This window comes from Labeo rohita, chromosome 4 (genome assembly GCF_022985175.1).
Source record: "Labeo rohita strain BAU-BD-2019 chromosome 4, IGBB_LRoh.1.0, whole genome shotgun sequence".
Lineage (NCBI taxonomy): Eukaryota > Metazoa > Chordata > Actinopteri > Cypriniformes > Cyprinidae > Labeo > Labeo rohita.
Window position 1 is genome coordinate 44346558 of NC_066872.1, and position 18117 is coordinate 44364674.

The window sequence follows — 18117 nt, forward strand, 5'->3', positions numbered from 1 at the left end:
CTCACGGGTCAGTGTTATGGGACCTTTACTGCCTGATGGACAATACTAAATAATGTGCCCTCACAATTGCTTTATTTTACACTTGTTCACCTATTAAAGGGAAAATTGAGTTTGTTTCTTCATCAGATTTGTAGAAATGTAGCATTGCAACGCTTGCTCACCAATGGGTCCTCTGCAGTGAGTGGGTGCCGTCAGAATGAGAGTCCAAACAGCTGATAAAAAATATCACAATAATCCACACGACTCCAGCCCATCAGTTAATCTCTTCTGAAGCCAAAACCTGCATATCTGTAAGAAACAAATCCATCATTAAGATGTTTTTAACTTTAAGTCAGCTAGAACAGTCCTTTATTCATAATATTGATTTGTCCAGTAAAAACGTTGACTGGATCAGAAGAGAAATATGCACAGATCAAGGAGCATTTAGAGTTACAGGGTGACTTTTGATATGAGAGACAAGAGGAGATGGACTTTTTCACTGGAGGAAGTGTTATGGATTATGGACTCATATTTTGGTCAGAAGAAGCCTGTTTTCACCACTGAATAAAGAATAAAAAAGCTAACTTTTTTTTAAGGTGACTTTTTATCTCACAATTCCAAAAAAAAAAAAAAAAAAAAAAAAAAAACATTGCAAGTTTATATCACGCAATTCCAAGAAAAAAGTCAGAATTGCGAGTTTGTATTACGCAATTCTGAGTTTATATCTTGCAATTCTGACTATTTAACTCGCAATTATGAGTTTATATTCCACAAGTCTGAGAAAAAACTCTGAATTGTGAGATTAAAAAGTCGTTACATTTTTTTTTAAAAATTTTATTCCGTAGTACAAACGGAGTGGTGTGGTTTACTTGTGGGTTATTGTGATGTTTTTTTATCAGCTGTTTGGACACCCATTCACTGCAGAGGATCCATTGGTGAGCAAGTGATGTAATACTACATTTTTCCAAATCTATTTTGTTCTCCAAATGTTCCAAAAACATCTTAATTTGAGCAAATTTTTATTTAATTTTCACTAACATTTTTGGAAACAGAAAATATAAGCAATCCATTAGTGGATTATTAAACTCTCATTAAAATGAAAATTTTGTCATCATTCACACACCATCATGTTCCAAACCTGTATGAGTTTCTATCTTCTGTTGAACACACAAGATATTTTGAAAAATGTTGTTAAACAGATTTTATTCCATGCTGTGGAAGTCAATGGATACCGCCAGCTGTTACGTTAACAACATTCTGCAAAACATCTTTTATGTTCCATTAAACTGTCGCATTAAGGTTTAGTTCTTGCTTTATTTGTTGGAATTTTCTGAGAAAAAGCTCAATGAATAAAGCCTGTTCAGCTCATTTGCAGTTTCCACATCATAAAATGTTTATCTGAACAGTTTTTCCTCTTCTCTGCTTCTAGGTAACTTGTTAGTGATCGCCTTTGTGAGTTACTTTGGTGCCAAACTTCACCGTCCGAAGATCATCGCCATGGGCTGTCTGTTGATGTCGCTTGGGACTTTTCTAATTGCCTTGCCCCATTTTATAATTGGACGGTAAGCCAAAGTTTCATCCGTAAGTGAAAGTGTGTGTGATGTCAGCAGGGCGAGTTGTTTTGAAGGGTCACATGTATCCAGTTTAATCTTGTTAAAGTTTCTACGAACGCCATTGAGTTGTCTTCAGTGTGTGTTTGTGGTCAGACGCTGTGCTGTTTCTTTATCAGATGTATTTCTTGGCATCGCAGAGTTGCTGTATCAAGGAAACATTTTGAGTTGATATACAGAACAAACAGAATTTTGCATGACCTCACTCTGCTCATTCAAATTCGACTTCATCCTTGTAAATCGACAAGCAATCTCAACCTTGAAAGTATGCCAGGTTTTCAGATTCACATGCTGCTCTTCGAAGGCACCACAGCTTGGATGTATTTAAAGTGACTCAAGTGCGATTTTCCGTGATGGATTGACATGCTGCATTTTATGTTAATGCTTTGTATGTAGGCCATGATTTTGAAGTGCATTATTTATAGAAATGATGCATTCTATATTGCATCCTGTTTTCACGGCAACCGCATGTTCACAATGTGAACTGCTCAATTTATTTGAAGTTCACCTGCTCATTTATTCACTGTCTGTGCAGATGTAGGTTGTAATATACAGCTGATTCATTTTAGACAAATTATATATATATATATATATATATATATATTTTATTATTATTTATTTATCTTTTTGCATTGTCATTATTGTTGACAATTATATATTATTATAAAAAATTACAATTATTTTTTAGTTATTTACTCATTTTTTTTATTATTTAATTATCATTGATGTTTTTTCTGTCCTTATTATTGTTGACAAAAAAAAAAAAATATATATATATATATATAATAACATTTTTATTGTTATTGTTAGGATGCATCACAAAATAACATGAAAACCAAACAAACAAAATATGCATGTTTCCTAACAAGATATGCATGTTTCATCAATCTCTCTCCCTTTTGTTGTGTCATGTGACACGATCTCTGATTTCTGCTGTTGACTTGTTGATGTTTCATATACAGCTACAAGTTTGAAACATCGATCCGATCGTCAGTGAACTCCAGCAGTAACCTCTCTCCATGTCCAGTGAGGCCTAGCGATCTGGCCACAGGTCCCAGCCCTACTTCGGGACCAAGCTCAGGTACAAAACCACCTACAGCTTGTGTTAGATTGGAGTCTTGCTGGTTAAAACTAGTTTTAAACCCCGACTGGGACTAACATTCGCCAGTGCAGCGTACAGCTTTTAATATATTCTTGCTTGTCTGTATTATGCTAATGCATCATATTTGAAATCCAGTACTTGTTTCGTAGTAATTTTAGGTGCTGATTCCCAAAATGCTGCCTGTTTTCCTCAAGCACAACACACTTTCTTAGAAAATGTATGCATTTTGTTGTATTGATTGCATGATTCCTGTTCATCTGAGCCAGATTACAACTATTGGTTCAATTCTCGCTTGTTTATCCTGTCTCATTTTGTTCTGTATATTTGTTTTGTTTTAGTTCCTTGAAATGCAAACATTTGCAACCTCTCTCACCCTCTCTTTCCTCTTTATCAGGTTGCGAACACGAGTCCAGGTTGTCCATGTGGATCTACGTTTTCCTAGGGAATATCTTGCGAGGAATCGGCGAGACCCCGGTGCAACCTTTGGGAATCTCATACATCGATGATCATGCTCTGGAGGAGAACGCAGCCTTCTACATCGGTACATCTACATGTTTGTTCATGCGTTTATGATATGCCGTGACTATAGGACAGATATGCATTTGCTGCTTCATCGATTACCATGTATTCAGTGAGAATCCCAGACTGCCCTTTAACGGCTTCCTGGAATGAATTGTTTTTCCTAGAGAGCATTGTCTTTCTTGGTAAACAGCCCAGACTAATCAATTCGTGCCGCCTGTGTTAGGATGCGTCCAGACGATATCAGTCGTCGGTCCGGTGTTTGGCTACATTCTGGGGTCCGTCTGTGCCAAGATATATGTGGACATTGGATTTGTCAACATGGGTGAGTGAAATGATGCTGTTGTGTGACTCACTATTTCCTAAAGCAGTCATTGAGTTCAGTTGCATCTTCACTGGATCACTTGAATGGCTTGAATATTGTACCATGCATCTTTGGAAATGTATAAATCAAGGTTTTCTTGAATATAAACAGCAGAAAATAATAGAAAATACTTCTATTCTCTGTTCGAGTAGACTAGAGAGTCAAAAACTCATTAAAGGTCTCAAAGAAGCAATTCATTGTGAAATCGAGCATTCGCTCCTCAAACCTGGAGAACATCCAGCTTATTCATATTCATCTTATTTTTTGTATTTCAAACAAAAGCAGGAGGAAATAAGAAACTTTGTTGTTTCTTGTTTGAAAGCCGCGAAGGCTGTTTATGTTGGATCTGAGTGCGTTTTTGGCATCCGAACGCGCTCTTTATTTGACTGGGGACGACGTAAAGGGTCATAAATGTTAAGCTGCGATTTATCCAACAGCTGTTTTGGATGAGATGTGCCTGTGAAATGAGACTGAGAGGTTAAACGGGGCATAGGCTGAAACATGTAATATCCTTAAATTGCATGATGTTAATATTAGATATGTGTGCGCGACGTTAAACGGTGATCAGCACATCGTGTTGTGCAAAGCTGATTCCTTTCAGAACATTTTTTGGCAGTGGTAAAGTTTATGTATGTGTGTGAAATAATACAGAGATACAGGCCATTTCTTCATGGATAATGTAGCGTTACACCCTGAAGTCAAGACATTTGGCAGTGAAGTTAAGCCATAAGATAGTGTATAGTAAATATTCAGCCAATAAAAACTATATCACATACCTTAAAATCAAATGTTTTGCCATTCATTTTATTTAATGGACAATAAAACAAAATGCAGACTATAGCATCTGCATCACATGCATAAATCCTTAGGAATATTGTTTCTATAGAGAATTAAGATTTTTGAATACAGTTTCTTATGCTTGGAAAGCCTGCATTTATTTGATCAAAAATATGGTAAAAATGTGAAATATTATTAGCATTTAAAATAGTTGTCTTCTATGTGAATATATTGTGAATTGAAATTTATTTCTGCGATCAAAGCTGATTTTTCAACATTAGTCATCTTCAGTGTCACATGATCCTTCAGAAATCATTCTAATATGCTGATTTGCTGCTCAAGAAACATTTTTTTATGATCCTCAATATTCATGCTACTATATTTACTATAAATAAGGCTACTTAATTTTTGTATAAACAAAACAGCAACTTAGGCTGGTCTATGCTGATTTGCTGTTCAAAAAACATTTCTTACTATTATTAATATTAAATACATTGTTTTTCCTGCTTCATATTTTTGTATAAACTGTGATACACTGGAAAAAAAGAAGAAATGAATAGATTTACTCAGCAAGGATGTATTGAATTGATCAGAAGTGACAGTAAAACGTTTATAATCTTACAAAAGATTTCCATTTAAAATACATTTCTATTTCAAATAATTCAATAATAATTTTGATTTCTACTCATAAATTAATCACAGATAATTTTTTTTTTACTGTTTACAATAAGTATGCAAAAATTATTAACATTATTAACATTTATAAAAATATCCATTTGTAATAATTTAGAACTCATAATAATAATTTAGCAACAAATGGTGAGTATAAGATACTTTCAAAAACATTAAAAAAAATAATGTTTCCAATTTTTTGTGCTAAATAAAAATGTTTTCTTATCCATATGGCTTTTGCCGAAAAATCTTTGCAAATTTTGTAATTTTGTAAATTAAAATTTTTGTAAATTGTAATTTTTGTAAATAAAAATGTAGTTTAAAGAGTTTAAAATGTAATAATTTAATTTAATTTAAATTTAAAAAAAAATCTGAAAAAAAATCACACTTTGGTTGAATTAAAAAAAAAAAAGGTTTGATGCTGTAGTTGCCAAACGTCATTCTGCTACCTGATCATGATTAGATTATTTAAGAACCTAAATTTTAGTATTTTCCACGTAAATCATAAACCACATATGACTTCAAAAGTCTTGAAATATATTGTGCAAAGAATTTTTTTGTAGTGTTTTTTTTTTTATCTTGACAGTACATATCACCATGGTTTTGTATGAAAAAGAGCAGTTTGTACATTCTGCTCAACATCTGGTTTCGTGTTTCAGGATTAAACGTGTCAAAAATGCATTTGATTGATCCATTCCTTGTGTATGTGAAATGCTACAAACATTTCAATCTACTGGCACAACATGGAGGCTGTCTTGAGCGTACATGATGAGCTGCGAGCGTCGAGAGAGAGCGCGAGACATCTAAGACTGTCTGTGGATCACAGTCTGCGTCTGCCTCGGCTGTCTTCCTGGCCCAAATATTCTGAACATGTGACAAGCTGCAGCGAGCCTCGTAGCGTCTGTATTCTCACTGTTGACATATGTGTGTGTGTGTGTGTGTGTGTGTGTGTGTGACTGTCTTCTCACAGAGAGCATTAGCATCACCCCAGGAGATGCACGCTGGGTAGGCGCCTGGTGGCTGGGATACCTTATTGCAGGACTCATCACCCTGCTCTCGGCGGTGCCGTTTTGGTTCTTGCCCAAGTCTTTGCCCCTGCCAGAGAGACGGCTTGCCAAGTATTCTCCAGAGCGGACCAGCTTCATCAAAGACTCGCCCCTGCTGGAGCACAAGTACCAGGCGGACGAGCCAGCTAACTTCCTAGAAATGGCCAAAGGTAAACCACCTAGAATTCACAGAAATAAATCACGCTCTGAAATACTTGACGTCTGCGCTGGTCTAGGCTGCTTAAAAAGCGTATTTGAACGTTGATGACCCATATAAAGTGCTGGAATTTCATTGCATTAATTAGCAAAATATCAAACCAGTTGGCATTTATTTTAATCCTATGAAACCTACTATATCAGATTTGATAAGCAAATTTCTAAGACAAATTTCCATCAGAAGCTTTACTTTCACTATTCCTCAGTTGAGGAATGTTTATTTGTTCATCTCACAATCGTCCTTGGATTGCATTGCTTTTTGAGCATGATCAAACAATTGTTTATTGTTGTTTGTTTTGTTTGTTTTTACTATTGTTCCACATATTGGGCATTACAGGGTAAAAAAAAATAACATTAGCAAAGTTTTTAATCCAAACTTTTCATTTTTTAATGCAAAAAGATTTTAAATGATTTATAGTGTCAAAACAATATATTTACTTTTATAAATAAATAAGTAAAACAGGAAATATGGCATTATGCTGTTCCAAACCCAGCTAACATGTATTTGGACCTCTTCTGGTTGTCACAAATTAACAAGAAGAATTATTTGTTTGCTCTCTTGTATTTAATGCAGTGATATTGATTCATTTCAGTTAGTGCATGTATGCTGTAGATTGACAAACAAACTTCAACTATTTGCATTCTGTGTTCATGTTTTTCAGACTTTTTGCCAACGCTGAGATCCCTTTTGGGGAACCCAGTCTACTTTTTGTATCTCTGCGTCACCATCATCCAGTTCAACTCTTTGATCGGTATGGTGACGTACAAGCCAAAATACATCGAGCAACATTACGGACAGTCAGCGTCCAAAGCCAACTTCTTAATGGGTACGTCGTCTTAGTCTAAACACACATATATATTACAGTTCACGGTGCAGCTGTGACCTCAGAGCTTAATGTTTTGATTGTATGTTGGGGGATTTTATTAATGCATGCTAAATATTAATCTGTGGCTCTGATATCAAATCTAAAAGCTTTTATAGCTCGGTTAAATCACAGTATGATATGGCCCAATACTGCCTATGAAAGAGAACGCAATCCAAAAATAATACGCAGACACCGGAGACTGTTGTACATTTTGGGAAACGGCATTAGCGTTTGAAAATCAGACGGTGGGAAAACAAATAGGCCTGTTCTGTATCCCTTAACCTTTCGAGCACAAGAAGAGCCTGTGCCTTTGTTTCAATCTGTGACGCTGACGCTTTGATCCGGGTTTTCCTGATGCCGTCTGTTTTTTCAGGAGTGATCAACATCCCAGCCGTAGCCTTGGGAATGTTCTCGGGGGGTGTGATCATGAAGAAGTTCAAGCTGAGCATCATGGGAGCAGCCAAGTTTGCGCTGGGGACATCTCTTCTGGGCTATTTCCTGTCGCTTTTCTTCTTCACCATGGGATGTGAGAATGCCAGCGTGGCCGGCATCACCAGGTCATACAATGGGTAGGACGAGACTTTCAGTTTATACTTCGGTCAGCAGTGCTTCCGATCAAATCTGGGGCAGGTTGCATAAAAACAGCCATTATGTTAAGACTGTGTCTTAACTAGTCTGACACAGGAGCTACATTTTTATGAAAATTATGTAAAAAAAAAAAAAAATCTTGATCTAAATGACTAAGTGACCTAATTGGGTCAAGCAAACAATACTAAATGCTAATAATAAAATGAAACTATATGATCATGCATCGTTTGAATAGCAGAATCATTGAGAGGACAATGCTTTGCATATCTTTTGTTGTTGATGAATAAAATATATATATATATATATATATATACATATACATATATATATATATATATATATATATATATATATATATATGAATAATTTTGCATTGCATTTTACATTTACCACAATTTTACATTTGCCTGTGAAGTTTGTAGAAAAATTAAGGTTGAAAAAATAGCATATTTACCACATTACAAATAATTAGCACAATTAATGCACATAGTTTTTTATTAATAGTTTAAATTGGTTTTAGTTTTTCCATTTTTATCCAAGTTTTTGTCATTTTATTGTGTTTTGTCATTATTTAATAGGTCTAGTTTTTTTATTTCATTTCAGTTTTAGTTTGTTTTAGTATGTCAAAATGAAAATGATAATTTTTTTGGTGACACTAAGTTTGTCAACATGAACTAACATTGAATAAAACTAATGTTAATATCAGCATTTATCAGTATATTTTAAGATCAAACATTGTTTTTATCAAATGTAGTTAATGTACTGTGAATTGCATATACTTTTTTTATTAACTAATATTAACAAAGGTTAATAAATGCTGTAAAAATGTATTGTTCATTGTTAGTTCATGTCAGTTAATGCATTATTAATGCATAAATGTTACCATTTTTTTTTTTAATATCTGATTTCAGTTCTTTATCAAAACAGTTTTTACTCCTGATGAAAGTGAAGTTTCCTCTCCAGATTTTTTTTTTTTTTTTTTTTTATTGAAGTACAGATCAGCATTGACGTTTTAATTGACCTGTATGACACAAACGTATGAATTCTATGATGTGCTTCTTTTGCAAAAAGACAAAAGCTTGATGATCCGGTAAAAATCTCCTTGTTATGTCTAACAAACAGGACGGAAAGTCTTTACAAAGCGGACAGTTCTCTCTGGGCGTCCTGCAATGCAAACTGTAAGTGTCCCGAAACGAGCTGGGACCCCGTGTGCGGTGAGAACGGCCTCACCTACGTCTCCCCCTGCCTGGCTGGATGCCGGACGTCCCACGGCTCTGGAATGGACACGGTAAGCACGGCCTCTGAACCGAGAGCATGATTCTGGAACAATGGAGTGTGTTTGTTGTCCTGTCCCTTCAAAGAATGCGGGCGACATTGTGTTGTGTTTCGTATGCCTTGAACTTGGGTTTTCCCAGCACTCTCCGAAGGGTGTGCACAACCTGTTTGTATTCAGCTCAAAGGCTATTTTGAATTTTCGAACCTTCTCTGAAACTTCCTGAGACGGTTCCTGGTCGGTTCTGTCTAAACATTGTGGAGTTTGGTTGCATCTGAACGGCTGGGACAGTCTGGGACTTCAATCTGCAGACTGTGCTTCCTCCCTCCCTTCCTGTGTGTCCATTTCATATCTCAAGCATCTGTTATACGTACTGTCTTTTGTCCCTTTCAGACAAAGAACTGGTGTAATTTAAGACTTTTGATGAGTGAGGTCAACTAAACAGAACATTGTGATTGAGCATTTGATCAGCATGTGGAAAGATTTTTAGATGCAGTTAAGATTTTTCATCAACTTTTTTTGACGACAAATATTCTTTCATTAAATTCAAGTAGAAAAGCATAAATAGAACATCTATAATTAAACATCTCATTTATTTTCTCCATATACATATATATATATATAAAAGAGACGGAGAGAGATTTTAAATGGTAAGATATACATATTTCAAAACAGACCAGAGTCAGTCTGATTTCAAATTTGTTTGTTCTTTTATAAACAACTACAATATCTTTTAAAATATATATATATTTTTTTTTTTGCATTTTACATTTACAATAATTTTACATCTTTACATGTCGTATTGGCCTGTGATGTACATTGAAAAATAGTGCATTATTATTCATTTACCACATTAAAAATAGTCAATGCAGTGCACTTAGTAGAAAATAAAAATATAAAAAAGATTTAAAAATATATATAATTGGTAAATAAATAATTTAAGCAATACACTAAATAGAATTATTTATTTATTTGTTAGTTTGTTTTGTTTATAAACGACTATAATAACTAGTAAAAATAACTTTTTCATTTCAGCTTTTTACAAAAATAAAATAAAAATAAAAATAACAATTAAAAATAATAAAATGCAATGCACTCCATAATACAAAAAGGAGGAAAAAAGGATAATTGGTAAATAAACAATACATTTTGTATTGTACAAATGTGCGAATTGAATAATACACTTCATAGAAATGTATTTGTTGATCTTTTTTTTTTTTTTTTAACTTTTATAATAACTTTTTTCATTGCATTTTACATTAATAACAACTTTGCATTTTACATTTGCCTGTGAAGTTCATAGGAAAATTTATTAGGACTGGATAAAATAATGCATTATTATTTGTTTACCACATTAAAAATCAATGCTCTGCACGCCACAATAGAAAAAGGAGAAAATAAAATTAAATAAAATTATAAAAATAATCAAATTAAATAATTGAAAATAATTACCTTATCTTTTACCTTGTCTTATTATCTTTTGTCTGCTTTTCATACATTTTTTGTTTCAAATCAAAGATTGCAAGGAGTAATAGAACCAGTGCTGCTTTAAAATGGGTGACTGCCGTTTAATATGAGCTCATAAACTGCATAAATAAAATTTTTAATTACACTTTTTGATTAAAGGCCCATACTTTTTCAGACCATAAATGCGATGGTAGGTCTAGAAAAGTCCTTGTTAAAATGTGGTGGGGTTTTTTTCTGCATGAGGTAGCGTCTGATGTGGTGTGTTTGTGTGTTTCAGGTGTTTGAGCAGTGCAGTTGTATAGCAGTCGGGAATCATACGGCCAGTGCGGGCCAATGCAACAACAGAGACAGCTGCCATCGAGTCTTCCCCTACTTCCTAGCTCTGTCTGTCATCACTTCCTTTATCATCTCGCTGGGTGGAACGCCGGGATACATGCTGCTCATCAGGTGAATATCTCACCGTGATTTATTGATCAGGAACTGCTGGTAGTCTAGAGAGTTACAGCTTACTTGAACTCATTTTCACCCAGAAATGAACATTTGCTGAAAATGTACTCACCCTCAGGCCATCCAAGATATAGATAAGTTTATTTCTTCATCAGATTTGGAGAAATGGAACATTACATCACTTGCTCACCAACGGCTGTGAACGGGTGCCGTCAGAATGAGAGTCCAGACAACTGAAAAAAACATCACAATAATCCACACCACTCAAGTCCATCAGTTAACATCTTGTGAAGCCAAAAGCTGCATGTTTATAAGAAACAAATCTATCTTTTTTATCTTCAAACCATTGATTCTTACCAAATACGACTCTGTAATCCATAATGACATTTCCTCCAGTGAAAAAGTCCATCCCCTGTGCATATTCCTCTTCTGAGATGACCCTTTTATGCATATTTCTCTTCAAACGACATGACTGTGTTGCTACATTTCTCCAGTTTTGAGAAGTCTTGTGAAAGTGAGTGCTTTGTTTACATCCTGAATTATCGTTTCATAGAAAACAGAAAGCAAGCACAGAAAGGTCGTCCAGTCATGTGTTTGTTTTTTTTCTCTCAGTTCAAGCAGATTACAGATGAAAACTGACTGCATGTGTCGGCGGCGCTAATGTGATTTTCCCCTCATTATTCCGTGTCTTAGTCGAGGACTGTAGGCCAGTCAAAACTGTCGCTCGATTGAATGCGAAATCAGTGGAGACAAGTTTATGGTCAGTTGTGAGGTTCAGTAATCAGACTTGTGTCTTGAAAGGAAAAGCTTTAGCACCAGGGACTGTCAGCTTTCTCCCAAAGCTCAGTCAGCTGACGCTGCTGGAATGCTCAGCCTCCCTCGGGCTAAATTAGGTTAGCGGCGGCAGCAGCAGTAGCAGCGCTGGCCCGGCTTTGTTTGGTGAAATAAAAATTCCTGTGTGTCTGTAGCTTTTGAGAGAAGACGTGATTCGTTTGGATGAAGTCATCTGCATATTGCTGTTCTGAAGTCGTCTAGTGGCCCGGATTTGATAGAAATCGATCTATTCACTTTTGTTCATCATGTTAGCAATATAAAACTAAAATATAAAATTATAAAATTTAATTTGATAATAAATGTTTCTTCTAATAAATGCATGTTAAAGATTTTATTTTAACAAACTATAATGATTTCTGCTACTTTTTTTCTTGTTTAAAAATACAAATAACCAATAGTAGCAGTCTAAATTTTGCATTGTTTTATGAATGATGAATTATGTTATTTTTACATTTCTTAATTTAAAAACGCTGGTGTTAGGTTGTCTAGATAGTCTTAAAAGATAGTTGATGTGAGAAAAAAAATCAACCTATTCATTTTCATAATAATTGTTTCTGGTCTTATGTACAATTCATCAATGCATGTTATTTTAAAAATTAAAAAAAGTTTTTTTTGCTGGCATATAAAAGTAAAAATAACTTGCTATATATATATATATATATATTTATTATAAAAATAAATTAAAAAATAGGGTTGATTTTCCATATATATTATCATTATTATGGTTACTGAAATGTTTGTAGTAATACAAAAATTAATACATTTATTAATATATAATATAAATAAAATAATATCACAATACATCACTTTATGCAATTATTCCATATTCCAATTAATATATAAATATATTAATGCAACCTATGCAATTATTTTTTCTGCATTATTTACGCATGATATATATATATATATATATAAATATATGTATATGTATATGTATATTCAATAACATACAATGATTATTCAATTTATTATGGAAGTAAACACAAAAATAGGGTTGATTTTTACATGTAAAATAATACATGTATTAATATATAATATAAATAAAATATCACAATACATCACTTTGTGCAATTATTTAATATGCAACCTATTCAGTTATTTTTAATCCATTAGAAGTAGCAGTGTAGCAGTACATTTAGTTGTATTTATTTATTCATTTATTTTACAGTATCTTTTTTCTATTTTATTATTTTGCATTATTTTTGCTATGTGAAATCTTAAACTACTGGTATGTCATATTTCTTGTACGCAGTGCATCTGTCAGACATGTTTTCATATGATTTTAGGAGGAGATAATCTATCCTTTCGTTCTCTGGTTTCATCAACAGATGCATCAAACCTCAGCTGAAGTCTTTAGCTTTGGGTTTTCACACATTGACGACACGTACTCTAGGTGAGAGACGCTGTGGTGTTTGGTGCTGTTGACGTCTGCTGAATCATTTTGCAGTCACACTGGTAATGATGATTTGTTTTGAAGCAGTAGTAGATGCTATGCTGTTTTTTGTCTTCCACAGCTGGAATTCCAGCTCCTATATACTTCGGAGCCATCATAGACACCACCTGTCTGAAATGGGGTCAGAAGAAATGCGGTGGGAGAGGAGCCTGTCGAATCTACAACACCACTGCCTACAGGTATTCGGCTCATCTCACCACATTCCATTTACAGACTTACAGTGCAGTTTAGGGCTGGAATCAGCAAAAGTAACACTGCTTACACTGCCATTCAGAAGTTTGGGATCAGTAAGATTTTTTTTATGTTTTTTTAAGAATTCTCTTATGCTCATCAAGGCTGCATTTACTTGATCAAAAATACAGAAAAAAACTGTAATATTGTAAAACAATAGTAGCTGCATCTACAGCTGTTATTATTCAGGATTCAGATTAATGGCTCAATCAGATCGAAAGGCCTTCAAATAAACACCTTAATCGATTAGATTGAGCTTAGTTTCAGATGTAGACCTGAGGAAAAAAAAATAATGCATGAATCTATTTTCTCAAAAATGCAGCAATGCATACGTTTGCATGCATTTTATGTCTTACAAATGTGTGTTTATTTCTGCCTCACATTTTATTAAACTGGCCAGTAAATATTGTACTTAATTTTTACTAAATATTTGCTAAAAACACTGTTTTGACAAATGTCAGCTTTCTTTTTAGGCAAACATGACATTAAAGCGCATGCATGTATGCATGTAATACACATGTAAATGAATATGCAAATTGATTGCAACATTTAGAGTTCATATAAACAGAACTTTCAGAATCTGAAATCGAATTGAATTCATTTAGAAAAGTGTAGTTTGATGCTGTAGCATAAAATTCAGATACACTATTTTACTTTGTCCTTTTTTAAGTGTAATTGTGCATTTGTGACCCTGGACCACAAAACCAGTCTTAAATAGCACGGGTATATTTGTAGCAATAGCTAACAATACATTGTATGGGTCAAAATTAGCGATTTTTCTTTTATGCCAAAAAACATTAGGATATTAAGTAAAGATCATGTTCCATGAAGGTGTTTTGTAAATTTCCTACTGTAAATATATCGAAATTTAATTTTTGATTAGTAATATGCATTGCTAAGAACTCCATTTGGACTTGAGGTGATTTTCTCCATATTTTGATTTTTTTTGCACCCTCATATTCCAGATTTTCAAATAGTTGTATCTCGACCAAATATCGTCCTATCCTAACAAAGCTTATTTATTCAACTTTCATAAGATGTATAAATCTACATTTCAAAAAATTGACCTTTATGACTGGTTTTGTGGTCCAGGGTCACATTTAAGTACAGAGTAATATTAATTAACAGCATATAGGCTTAGCATTAGGGTTTAGTTTAGGGTTACTGCATGACAAGGAGAATACAACAAACTGAAATTCCTGTGTACATGAGTTCGTGTTTATCGGGGTTTCTGCAGGTTTGATGAAGGTCAATTAAGACTTTTTTTCAGACAACGTAAAGAAAATTTAAAGAATAAATTGATGAATACGCAAAATGTCAAAGTATTCTTTAAATGTAAACATCTAGGGAGCACAAAATACAGCTTCCAACAGATCTCCAGTACTTTTTAATTAATTTCAAGAAAAAAAAATAGCTTGAAGCTTGAATAGCTGTGCTCCATATCAAAAATAAAAACAAATGCATTTGTGATCACATTGCAAAAAAAAGTGATGCTTTTCCTCAGTGTTGTGTCTAATGTCTAATGATTATTAAATCAGCATTACTTGAGAAGCAAAGTGACACAAGATGAGATGAAGTAGGTTTATCATTAAAACAAGGACAAAAATGCCTAATTCAAAGGAGTTTTCACATCCTACTGACAGATTGTTCTTGTTTTAAGCACTTTGTTTTGTTTTGTTTTAAGACATTTGCATCTCAAGCAAACATATCTTTAGCAAGTTGTGGAAAGCAAAAATACTGAAAAGATCATTTGTTTTATGCAGTGCATGCAACATTTCATGCCACGAGTTTTTGAATTTAAAACTACTTTGGACCCACAGAAGCCCTGGTATGTCTAGGCTTGTAATTGTGTTCGGTTTATTACTATCCTGTGTTTTTCCTCTCCGTCGCTCAGGATAGCATATCTGGGCCTGACGCTGGGCTTACGGACCGCTTCCTTCTTCCTGTGCATTCTCGGGCTGGTGGTGCTACGACGGCACGTTCGGCGACAAGAGCGCAACACGCTCGCGAACGGAGGCACGGGGGCCGCGGCCGGCGAACTGCAAGCCCTCAGGAAAGAAGAAAACAACAGCTGTAACTCGGACCAGTGCCCACGGACGGCGGATTACGACCCGGAACGGGAGACGCGTCTGTGACTCGCGTACACGCACATGTACACGCACACCTGCGCAGGGAGCAACAGCGCCGTCTGTTTGACACTTTCTATCGGACTTGTGTAAATGATGTGAAATAAGTTGTTTTTGATATAGTAGATTTATTTCTTGAATGTACATGATGTTTTGGGTTAAAAAAAAAAAGAAGAGGAAGAAGAAGAAGAAGAATGTCTTACAATCTACCTGTTTGGATGCTTTTAGAAGCCCAACTAGAGGCAATTAAGCATTGGATTTCCTCTCATTTAAGCCATTGTCGTGCACAGGCCCTATAAGGATAACACCTTGTTGGGTACATGATCACGTCCGTCGTATCTCTCTCTCCTGCCATACACACTGATAGATGCCTGAAACAGTTGACCACGACACTGTGTGCTTAATATAGGTAGGCCTCGATCTCTATCTCGTCGGAGATCTCGAATTGCGTCCCATTTGTATTGTCATGAAGGAAGGAAATGCTCACCATTGTGCTTTTCAGTGTCACCTGACAGCAGTTCCTTCCATTTAAGAAAGGCGCGAGGAACGGGCCAGAACTGTGCGAACAGGTGCGTGACGCCGTGGGTATGTAAGTAATCATCTTCATGATCGATGTTGTGCAATGTCACTGTGCGTGTGTGTCGTTACGTGTGAACGGGTGCATTCCTGTGCCAAAAAAAACAAAACAAACAAAAAAAAAAAACATGAAAAGTGCGAGAAGGCAAAGTCAACATGGTCTATTCTCAGGTCGTTCAATCAATTGTTCCTCAAATTTGCAAATAATTATTCTTTTATATACTTGTATAAATCGTTGTCTGGTTTCAGCTGGCGGAAATGTTCCTTTGTAACGACCAAGCAAAGGATTTTTATTTGTGACTTGTAAAGCAAATAAAACGAGTGGCATTTATTACTTGCTTTTACGTTAGGCAGTACATAATTTTATTTGCTGATATGTTTTTTGTATACTTTAAAGTGAATATCCTGATGTGTAAAAAAATGCATTTATGTGAAAGATTAGATACATTCTTTTAAAAATAAACTGAATGATTTACTACATTTCGAGGAAGATCCACAATCAGTACCGTTTTTCGCTTTAATTGTGAAAATGGCATATACAATCACAGCAAAATGTAAACGAGGCACTTAGGCAGGTGATTTCTGCACCCATTAGATAAACATAAGATTTATAAAATAGCTATATCCGACCACATCTGACAGGAAAATACAACCGATACAACAACAGCATAAACCATCCTCCTTATAAGACCATTTTCCATCCTTAGAGAAGCAGCCAACCATATAATCTTGCATAAGAAAGAACATGTTCATTTTTCTCCTAACTTTTCTGCGTCTGAGGGAGAGGAAGTGAGCGTGGAAGCCTCATGCATCAGACACATGTACTGACAGCATGCTTTTCAACACCCACATGGTGGGTGACGGCTCATTCTTAGTAAATGAAAAAAAAAAGTGATAATTTATTACAAAAATCTGATTAAGCTGTGTTTTTTTCCTCTTACAGTGCAGGATCATTTTCACAGTCTTATAATCGTCACACAAGTCTAAATAGTTTTAATTGTACAACTTTGTGACTAGAATAGGCGAACATTGACATCGAATATCTAGCCCTCGTCCAATAACAGAGTAAATCTCAACAAATACATGTCCAGGTCCGATTTAACCCTACAATCAAAAGGAAAAAAATGCAAGTTTTATAATCAAATAATAATTCTCAGTGTAATGCATCTGGACATTTGTTGTGTTAGATTACTGTATTACACTAAAATAAATGCATTACTTTTTTGTGCATTGCATTGCAGTAACAATGTTTTCCCTTGCAGTCTTAAGAACTGATTTCTGCCATTTATATCTCACAATTCATACTTTTACCTTGCAATTCTGAGGAAAAAAAAAGTTTGAATTGTAAGAATAACTTGTTAGAAAAAGTTAGCAAGTTAGAAGAGCTATAAATAGTTAGAACTGCAAAATATAATATAATATAATATAGTTTATATAATTTCAATCATTTTTTCCCCTCACTATTTTTTTTTTAAACTAATTTTGACTTTTTAGCTCACAATTCAGATTTTGATATCTTGCAATTCTCGCAAAATTATTATAGCAAAGTTATATTTTCTGTTTTCATTACAATTTTAAACTTTTAGGAACTTTCTTCTTTTTTTTTTGTAAACGTCTTTATCGTTTTTAATAAGTTTTAGTTATTTTAGTACTTCAACTTTAAAGAAAACTATTTTTTATAGGAAAGTTATATTTTTTCGTTTTCATTTTAATTTTGAAGTTTTAGTAATTTTGCTTGTAAATATGTCTATACCGTTTTTAAGTTTTAATTATTTTATTTAAGAGGAAAGTTTGGTTTTTTTATAGGAACTTACATTTTCTGTTTTCATTTTAATTTTAAAGTTAGTAATTTTTTTTATATTTATTTTGTAAATATGTATATAGTTCTTTTTTATTTTAGTATTTCAAATGTAAAGGCAGGTTTGGTTTTTGTTACAGAAAATGTAAAAGTTTTAGTATTGTTTTTATCAT

The 18117-nt window shown here is 34.2% G+C and overlaps 1 protein-coding gene across 3 annotated transcripts in view; it reads left to right on the forward strand.

The window, feature by feature from the left end:
* The window catches only part of slco1c1 (solute carrier organic anion transporter family, member 1C1), a 40134-nt gene extending 23508 nt beyond the window's left edge, over nt 1–16626 (forward strand). For all 3 annotated transcript variants that reach the window (XM_051107707.1, XM_051107706.1, XM_051107708.1), the window contains 12 exons: nt 1409–1541; nt 2552–2670; nt 3086–3232; nt 3437–3535; nt 5994–6239; nt 6948–7112; nt 7525–7720; nt 8862–9027; nt 10757–10926; nt 13089–13153; nt 13275–13392; nt 15339–16626. In XM_051107707.1, coding sequence (XP_050963664.1) covers nt 1409–1541; nt 2552–2670; nt 3086–3232; nt 3437–3535; nt 5994–6239; nt 6948–7112; nt 7525–7720; nt 8862–9027; nt 10757–10926; nt 13089–13153; nt 13275–13392; nt 15339–15579 — 1865 coding nt within the window. In that variant the 3' untranslated portion in view covers nt 15580–16626. The remainder of the gene's footprint in view (nt 1–1408; nt 1542–2551; nt 2671–3085; nt 3233–3436; nt 3536–5993; nt 6240–6947; nt 7113–7524; nt 7721–8861; nt 9028–10756; nt 10927–13088; nt 13154–13274; nt 13393–15338) is intronic.
* The last annotated feature ends 1491 nt before the right edge of the window (nt 16627–18117 follow it).